This window comes from Triticum urartu, chromosome 5A (assembly GCF_056163025.1).
Source record: "Triticum urartu cultivar PI428250 chromosome 5A, HENAU_Tu73, whole genome shotgun sequence".
Lineage (NCBI taxonomy): Eukaryota > Viridiplantae > Streptophyta > Magnoliopsida > Poales > Poaceae > Triticum > Triticum urartu.
Genome location: NC_141877.1, coordinates 432,932,126 through 432,941,865, shown reverse-complemented (window position 1 = coordinate 432,941,865; position 9,740 = coordinate 432,932,126). Strand labels below are relative to the sequence as shown.

General features: G+C 42.9%; 1 protein-coding gene across 1 annotated transcript; it reads left to right on the top strand.

Annotated features, from left to right (window-relative positions):
• The first annotated feature begins 1,296 nt into the window (after positions 1-1,296).
• On the top strand, positions 1,297-2,571 carry LOC125556131 (uncharacterized). The gene is made up of 3 exons (XM_048718919.1): positions 1,297-1,510; positions 1,592-1,668; positions 2,213-2,571. Exons 1-3 carry the CDS (start codon positions 1,426-1,428, stop codon positions 2,336-2,338), a joined length of 288 nt encoding a protein of 95 aa, XP_048574876.1. The 5' UTR covers positions 1,297-1,425; the 3' UTR covers positions 2,339-2,571.
• The last annotated feature ends 7,169 nt before the right edge of the window (positions 2,572-9,740 follow it).

The following is a 9,740-nucleotide window of genomic DNA, read 5'->3' as shown; positions in this document are numbered from 1 at the left end:
GTAGTACGAAAACTCATGAACCGGCACCAATTATGCGGCTCACTATCCATTCTTGACTTCATGAACCAATGAACTCCAATCATCTCGCACATTCTATCTTTTTCTAAATAAAAAAACCAAGTTCAAAAAGCCTTAGCATTGGTCAGCCGAAATGTTGCAGATACTATATGGAGACTAACTTTTTGCAGCACCACAACAGTTCCGCACTCATCTCGGACACTAACTACACTCACCACCGCCGAATTAAACAAAAGCTTTATGGGTATGAAATGAACGAAGAGGATCCACCACTTTCCATAGTCTGTTTCAAAACGTGTCCACTGCTGCCTTGAAGAAATTGCAGCCGGTGGTTCGCATGCTTGTGCATGCCCCACTATGGATGATCCACAGACTTCCCAAACAAAATATCTAGATTTTGCCAGTGCATTGGATTGCACATACTGTTCGCAGCAAAAGTAGCATATTGCATTCTCTTGCACTCACCATTGGGTTTTGACACCAGACCAGTGTGAAGGGCTCCGAATAGATTTGATGACATGCAGTTGTCTATTTTTCATATGCATTAGATTTCATGTTCAGATTCACTCAATGTAGTTGTCTATTTACTTTGGCATAAATCAGAAAAAAAAGGAAAATGATGAATGTTTATTCGCAAACTTGTTTCTTTTTGTGCTAAAATTGTGTTCTTTGTTTTCTATTAGCACATCCTAATTTTGATGATGGAAGTCTAAAGGGTGCTAGAATATCCATTTATAGATTAAGCTGTAGAAAAAAAAGGAAATTCCAACGATTTGGTATCCATACAGAAGAATAAGTGTATGTTGCCATCGAAAAGCCGTCCCATTTTTTCTGATAGTGATCGCCGCTAAGTTGAAAGTGCTTCCTAAACCTAATAGGAATAGTTATAGAAGAATCGTGCACGCATTTGACAACTTTTTTTACTTAGTTTGTAACAAATTAACTTCTATAATATAATTCAAAAGCACATCACATACATTGAAGTTTATCCCAAGCGCTCGCTCTCTATCTCTCTCGTTTGTAGTTGCACCAAGACGGCGGAAGATAAACTTCCGAACAAATGACATGCAATTACCAATTTCAAACGGATCGATGAGATGTGGACAAATGGGAGCACTCCAATAGCTAGTGGAGGTGGGGAAAGGCAGCAAAATGGTTGGCTACTGCCCAATTCCACCCATTGGACTTTGTGAATTTCCATTACCCCTACCTTTTTGACTTTGGTACCTAGAAACGAGTGATCTAGGCGGCATGACATGTGCCCATAAAAGGGGGGTTCAAGGCAGCAAGCACGAACACCAAACAGAGATCCCGCATATTCCACTTCCATTGAGGTTGAGGTTGAGGGTAGCAGTCGAGGCAGTACAAGTGTTCAAGAGAAGAGAACTTAACAGCCTGGTGCGTGCAATGGGGAGCTCAGCATCCCTCTGTCTAGTTATCACCTTGTTGGCATTCTACTTCTTGGTTCCCTCCAACGCTATACCCCTCTCAAGTAAGGCTCACATCTCTAACAAAAACTGGTCCTAAGATGTTGTATCCTTATATGATCTGATTCGTTCCATTTGGGGTGTAGGAGTGCAGAGACTGGTGCCCTTGCAACATGCCAGTGAGCAGGTGCCATGGATCGAAGAAAACACTCCTAAGCCAAAGGTATGGTAGTGTTATTTTTTTTTGGTGGAAAAGATGTATGGTAGTGAGCTTTGTTCTAGACTTCATAAGATTTGAAGGGTGTTTACAGCAAAATCTTTGTACATGAAACTACGTTAAAAACAGTAATAATGTTCGTGTGAAAATGTAAATTTTAAGATATTTTTACATGACATATTGTGGAACAGAGATAGTAACTTCTATGTTCTTGTTGTTGAACAAGTGATCGTTTCTCAAGTTGGTTTGGCACCTATAGAGATTCTGTGAATTGTTTCGGTTACTTCCTGTAGCGTTTATCAAAGTGTGGAGAGTGCAACTTGGTTGTTCATGCTTCATGGAATAGCTTTTTTTTTGGAAAAGGAGGAAGCTTCATGGAATAGCTAGATTTGTTAGTTCTTTGGGATTCATGTGGTTCGGCGTACTCAGCTATCGAAAGTTTGATTATGGTGATACAGCGTACTCAGCTATCAAAAGTTTGATTATACGCGTAAAAAAAGTTTGATTATAGTGATACACTGACACTATCTCCGTTTGAAATATATTTCAGATGGACATGGGTAGAGTGATCCTAGAAGATGACGCGGTGAATGTCAGTGCAAGGATGGCTCTGGAGACGCAGGACTACGCGCCCTCGGGCCCGAACAACCACCACAAGCCACCGGGTTGGAACTGAGCTAGCGCATCCCGGGTCACAACTTTCATAAAGTTATATCGGTGGTTTCATTTAGTTAACCAGCCGTGTTGTGCTGATCTATTGTGTGATGTGATGCTCACAATCTTAATTTACACTAGGATATGCTTGAAAGATGCCAACTTATTTTACCATTGTAAGAGTCATGTTAATTGAAATATGACGATATTAATAAAAGTTGGGCGTGGCTCAACCATGACCATTCTATCGATAAACCTATCGAGCGAACAGTTCTTCTCCCTAGCGCTTTCTTCCACCCAACGTTGTCTCCCCTACTGTGCATTGGGCTGCCAATAGCTTGTTGTTCATCCATCGATATGTTGTTGTCATTGACTTCTCTTATGCACTAACCATCGCTGCGCCCACCACTGATGCCACCTTCTCATCCACCCCTAGCAGCAGTTTCCTGCGGGTGTCAATTTTAGTCGTCGGTCGATGGTACATATCTCATGCCTTTTCTTCCTCTTCTTCACGCCCCCCTCACTTGAGTTGTATGTCTCCGTCCGCCCTACAATCATACGTCATTGAATCTCTTGCTTATTAAAACCAACTGGTGAATGTTTATACATAGATTTCTTGATATTAAAGGATTAGTGAACAAAACCAGAACTTGATGACAAAGATTAGTAAAAAAAATGTTGATTGCAACGAGCTCAAAACTGTAACAAAAACGCACACTAGTGGCCAATAAAACCGCAACCTAGTTTGTTTAAGTAGCAAACTGCATCAAGGTTTGGAGTGCCTATTTGCTGCCTTAAAGCGGCAAATACGACAGCAACTGCCCCAAGAGACCTCATAACGGGGTGGCGACTTAAGCAATCTATTATCACATTCTATGCAAAAATTCAAAAAATATATTTCCAGATAATATATTTTAAAATACTTTTAAAATTCAGTTTAAATAATGGTGACATATTTAAAAAGAAATATATTCATGTACCCAAACAAAAAAAGTTCACTGCATATTTAAAAAATATTACTGCAAACAAAAATAACTATTCATGTGTTTTAAAATCACATGTTACAAAATTGTCTTCGTATATGTGGGAATATATGCTCATATGATCTTAAAAGCGTCATGTATTTCAAGAAATAAAAAGGTAACAAAAGGTGAAAACAATAAGCAAAAATGCTGTATCCTAGTATGTGAGCACAACTAACATCACTCTAAGTCAGATAAAATATGACGTTGAATACAACATGGTTGTTAATGGCTTTTCTTGGATTCTTGTTTGCTTCTTTTTGGTTTTGTTTGCTTAATAATCCAACTAAAATTTTGCCAGATCTAAAATGGTGAGACAGACAACTCAAAAAAGTATTTTGCGGCAAGGAGAGCTCAAAAATATTTTTAATGAAATTACTTATTAGCCAAAAGCAATTAAACTGTTTATTTGATAAAATAATATTTTTGAAATTTATAGAACAAAGGCAATATTTTCCAAAACAAAAGTTTAATAGCAAAATAGATTTAGTATGATTCTCTATTTCTAAATAGTTGCAACTCACTATCTAATTTTCATCTTCATAAAACTATGCCACATCACCAAATCAGGCATGTAGTCATAAGTTGATTTTTCTAAAAAAAAGTCATAAGTTGCTTTATTGCATTAATTTATTCATCCAAAACATGCCACCTTTTCAACTCATGCATGCCTTTTTTTAAGGGAACCAAGTCATGCAAAATAACTTTACATTAGTTTTTGTTTATTTAGCATTCATTTATGAATTTTTAACAAGATTCCCGCAGCAACATGTCTTCATGCGGCAATGGCATATCATCAAGTCATGCATGTAGCCACAAGTTACTTTTTTGCATTAATTTATTCATGCAAAACACCCCACATTATCAACTCATGCATGCCATTTTTAAGGAGGGCCAGGTCATGCAAAATACTCTTATAATTGTTGTTTTTATTTAGCATTCATGTATGCATTTTTAACAAGATTCTCACATCAATCTAAATATTTCCAACCCACTATCTAATTTTTCTCTTCAATGCAGCCGTGCTATGTCACCAAGTCATGCATGTAGTCACAAGTTACTTTCTGCAAGGTATTCACCCAAAACATGCCACCTTAGAGCATCTCTAGCAGACCCCGTAAAAGTCGGACCCGAAAAACGCGTTTATAGTTCGTTGCAGATCAAAATTGCGAGGGGAATTCGTGTGCTGCAGATTAGACCCCGTATATGAAATTGTAAAATTTTAAAAAAAACATTCGCGGCAGAAACTTGCAACGACATTCATCATACATAGTTGATCATCATACTCGTCGAGCTCGTGGCCAGTGGCGGAGCCAGGATTTCCGACATGGATATGCATGGTGAATTTATTTTTTTTGCTTCACAACAACGTAAGAAATAAAAAAAGTTCATGATAACGATGTTGATCTTGAACTTGGTTTTCGACGTCGATAGATAGCAATGTTGGTGTTGATGTCGAACTTATCTTCGGCGCCATTGAATAAGCAGCTCTGTCCCACAAACGCTTCCAATCACCGCTATTGTTCTTCATTTTTCACACCTATAAAAAAATGTTGCACAGTGATGGTGGCAATGGTGGGCAGTCTTACAGATTTGAATGTTCATAATTCAGAAACTAAGAAGCTTGAAATTCATCTTGTTTTTCTTGGACTTCTTCACAAATTTATAGCCAGACAATACAAACCGAACTAAAAATTTACTCAAAATCAGGGAATGAAGATAATCCTTTATTCTTAGCTAACAATTCAGACAAATCAAGAATAAACACTCAGGCCTTTTTTGGTTCATAGGATAGGAATTTTATAGGAATAGAAAAATCATAGGAAGTGAAATGACATGCATGTCAATTCCTATAGAGAAAGAGATGTCATTTGGTGCATAGGATAGGATTTTTTTTCATTGAGTCTAGGCTAATGTTTTTTTTCCTTCAGAACGTGAAGGATTGATTCCTATCCTACATAAGAATAGGAATCCATTCCTACAAACCAAAGGGCTTCAAAAAAATCTTTCCTTTACAAATCCTATCATATAGAATTTCTACAAAAATCCTACAAACCAAAGAAGCCTCAGTGTCTCGCAAAAACCAGCCTGACGATGCGAGAACTGCTCACGCCGCCGTCGTTGCCGACTTTCTTGCTAGATGGCAGATGTGCGTGCGCCGTTGCGACCCTGCAGCCTGTAGGGGAAGCCGCGAACATGCGGGAACGAGATCGATTGGCGGCGGCTTCCGATGGCCGATGTGCTCATGCGGATGCGGCGCAGTGATGTGCCCCAGTTCCTCGATGCGGCGCAACGGGCGGTTGAATCAGCGAAATCGTCGAGTCGAAGGCTCCTAGGCACGATGTCTCCTCGGCTTCATCAAATTGGGCAGCATTCTGCCTCGAAAGACACGGCCAGTAGCACTACCTAGGAATGAGTAGAACCCAATATAGGCCCAAGTGGGTCTGAATCGTTATTCTCTTCATTTCTTTTCTCCTGTACGTACAACTACATTGCCATATGTTATATGAACGCGCGCATATAGGAGCTTATATATTGAATTGTTTTTGCAAAAAATGTTGGGTATGCATTGCAAACCCTTGCATTAGCCTAGCTCCGCTCCTGCTCGCGGTGTTCGAACGCCGGCGGCGGCTGGCTTCCATAGTTTACCAATTCCACACACCCCGCTTGTGTGCGGCGTCAGAGATGCGGCAGCGACGGCGCTCCGTGTCACCCCCACCACTTTTGTAGCCGTCCATGGGTCGGGAAAGGTCGCTAGGGCTTTTTTAGGCTCGCATGGGGGTTTAGTCAGGTTTAGGCCTTCATGATGGAGTAATACCCTACGTCCTACTTGTTGTTTGTTTATTAATGGTGGGTATACCTCGTGCGAGGTATTACAGAGAGATGTATGGTTCTACGGAGAGTTGTTTCTACATGAGTAGATGGATGAAAAAGAACAAAACTGGCCCTTATATGAAACTTCAACACAAAATGATCCCAATCTGAAAATATTTCACGAAATGGCTCTCTTTTGCATGACGCCCACGGCTAGGGCGCCATGCTAGAGAGCATGACGCCCCGGGCTAGGACGCCATGGTAGGGACATGTAGCATGACACATCGGCCTAAAGCTCCATGCCAAATAGCACGACGCCCTAACCCGGGGCGTCATGCTATCTAGCATGGCGCCCTAGCTCCGGGCGTCATGCAAAAGATGCCATTTCGTGAAATATTTTTAGATTGAGATCATTTTGTGTTGAAGTTTCAAATAAAGGCCATTTTTATCCATTTGCATAGTAGATGGGAACGAGAGCCTCCTAGCCTCCCCTTATATCACTACAATATCTAAGCTCCCTAGAATGTAAGCGCTGTGAGCGCTCCAGGCTGGGAAGGTCAAGTTACCACGTCTTTATTTTTTTAGGAAAACCATTTAATTTTTGCCTCACTAGAATGTAAGTGTTGTGAGCGTTCCTGCATGGGAGGGTTAAATTACCACGTCTTTTTTTTAGGAAAATCACTTAATTTTTCTTAGGAGAACCTTGGTCTTTTAGTGGGTGAACATGTATTATTTACTATACTATCCATCCAACTATGTTTGTCCAGCATTTTGATGAAAAAATAATGTTTATTCAATATTTAATGGGTTACGTGTCAGTTACTCTCTCTACTAAAACTATGATATTTATTTTAGATCGGAGAGACTATTTTTTTGCGAGAAAAAAAGTTACGAGTCGCTCATGTACATCTGGTACACGAGGAAAATTAATGATGCGGTCAATTATATCCATGCGTGTCAAAATGATGTACCATCGCACAGCCACACGAGCACCGCCAACTTGGCCATCACCGCCTTCTCCAAGTCACACGGTTGCGCAGATGTCGTCAGTCCACCACCACACGGCATGCCCCGTCCTTCTATTCATCTTTCACCCTTTCTCTCATGGCAGTACACCCGAGCCATAACCGCCTCCTTCACACCTCACGGTTGCACGGGCACCCGGCCCATCACGGGCTCCTCCGCATCACATGGTTGCATGGACGCCGCAAGTATATCACCGCGCCACCCGCCCCGCCCATCTCTCCAGTTTTCTTCCCTTCTCTTGTGGTGGTGCGCCCGACCCATCACCGCCTCCTCTGCACCACACGGTTGCATGGGCACACGGACCACACCACCTCCTCCACACCACAAGTTTGCATGGGCTTTACCTATCCACCACCGCCCAGCACACCCCAACACTACTAGGAAAAACCCTATACACAGAATCTTAGCAGCAGAGCGGGTGTGGAAAACCCGCTACTGACAAGTGCTTAGCAGTAGCGCGCTCGGCGTAACCCGCGCTGCTACAAATATGGACCGACAGTGCCCACCCAACTCCATTTAGCAGCAGCGCGGTGCCGCGAGCCGCGCTACTGCTATAGTTGTAGCAGTAGCGCGGTTTTTCTGAGGTCGCTGCTGCTAATTTTCAAATCTGGCACACTTTTGGTCCCGGTTAGCAGTAGCGCTTGTACCTAAAGCGCGCTGCTGCTACTTTCTTAGCAGCAGCGCGGTTTACGTCCCACGCTACTGCTAACCCGCACCCACCACCTTTTCCCCACCCACCCTCCCCCTCCCCCTCCTCTCCCTTTCCCCTACCTCTCCCACTCTCACTCTTCTTCTTCCTCAATACTTCTTCCCCATTACTCTCCCTCTTCTACCTACCTTTCTCTCTCTTCATTACTCCTACCTAACTACGCAACCTCCATTAATGCATATCCTTTCTCTTTTTCCTTCCCCCTCCACTAGTTGAAGTCGTCTTCTCCCAAATTAGGTAGCTAGGTAGATGTAGTATTTAGTTAAGTGACCTATTTGTCCCCTAACTAGATCTATCTTTGTCAAGAAGAGCTTTGTGCACTTTTGATCTCCCTACATCATCATCTCCACCGTGTGCTCGATCTCGAGATATAGGTGATTAAAATTTCATGCTTTTGCAAAATGGAAATATGTTTATGTGTGTGTGTGTGATATGTTTATGGAAATTGTGTGTGTGGCATGAGTTGATGCCAAATTGTGCTTTTGAGTTGCCTATGTTTTGCCAAAATGTCGATTTATTTCCGTTTCAGCGAATTCCGGGCAAACTCTAGATCTATATATGTCCTATTTTTAAGGAAGGTCATGCCGATTTTTTGTATGACTTTGACGCATGCACTCATTTTTATAATCAATTTGTTTATTATATTACCGTGCAGAGTTGACGATGGTCAGTGGAACGATGGTGGACAGGTGGTTGCGGTCGGCGGTGCAGGACATGAAAGAAAATAACCGGACAGAGGTTTTATGTCTGTGTCGAAAATGCAAAGGAATAGTTTGGCTCGACCCCCATGACGATGGTCATGTCGAAGCGCCCCTGCTCATGACTGGTTTCATGGATGGCTATACTCGATGGATAATTGAAGATGAGGATGACGATGTTGAGGATGCCGACGGGGCAGGCAATGATGACACGGGGCAAGACGAAGAGATGATCGATAATGGCGGCGGGGAAGAGGCCGGACATGGTGGCGGAGAAGGGGCCGGACATGGCGGCGGAGAAGGGGCCGGGCATGGCGGCGGAGAGAACGACATGGACTCCATGCAACAGAGTTCGTCGGTACTAAGTTCAATCGTGCGGGACCCTCATGTTCAAGCATTGCTTCGCAAGGAGACGAGTACTGAGAGAGCTGCTTCTAGAGAGGAGGCTAAGCTGGAGCAACTGGTGGTAGACTCGAACACTCCATTGTATGATGGTTGCAATCCTGAGGTGACCCGCTTGAGTTTCACGCTCCAACTCCTGAAGACGAAGGCTAAAAACAAATGGACCGACACTAGCCTCGATGAGCATCTCAAGTACCTAAAGGATGTTCTTCCCGCGGGTAATCTATGTCCTAGTAGTGTTGATGAGGCCAAGAAGATCGTGTGCCCTCTTGATCTGCCACACGTGAGATACCATGCATGCATCAACGATTGCATAATTTATCGGAAGGGGCACGCGGAAAAAACAAGTTGTCCGGTGTGCAATGCTTCTCGATACAAGAAGGCCGGGAAGAAATGTCCCCAGAAAGTGGTATGGTACTTACCGTTCATGTTGGGTTTCGTAGTAATTTCAAAAAATTTCCTACGCACACGCAAGATCATGTGATGCATAGCAACGAGGGGGAGAGTGTTGTCTACGTACCCAACGCAGACCGACTGCAGAAGCGCTGACACGACGTAGAGGAAGTAGTCGCACGTCTTCACGATCCAACCGATCAAGCACCGAAACTACGGCACCTCCGAGTTCGAGCACACGTTCAGCTCGATGACGATCCCCGGACTCCGATCCAGCAAAGTGTCGGGGAAGAGTTTCGTCAGCACGACGGCGTGGTGACGATCTTGATGAACTACAGCAGCAGGGCTTCGCCTAAACTC

Coding starts and splice junctions, on each gene's coding strand:
- LOC125556131 (XM_048718919.1), top strand. CDS start 1,426: ATGGGGAGCTCAGCATCCCTCTGTCTAGTTATCACCTTGTTGGCATTC. Junction 1,511..1,591: donor CAACGCTATACCCCTCTCAA/GTAAGGCTCACA, acceptor TTTGGGGTGTAG/GAGTGCAGAGACTGGTGCCC. Junction 1,669..2,212: donor AAAACACTCCTAAGCCAAAG/GTATGGTAGTGT, acceptor AATATATTTCAG/ATGGACATGGGTAGAGTGAT.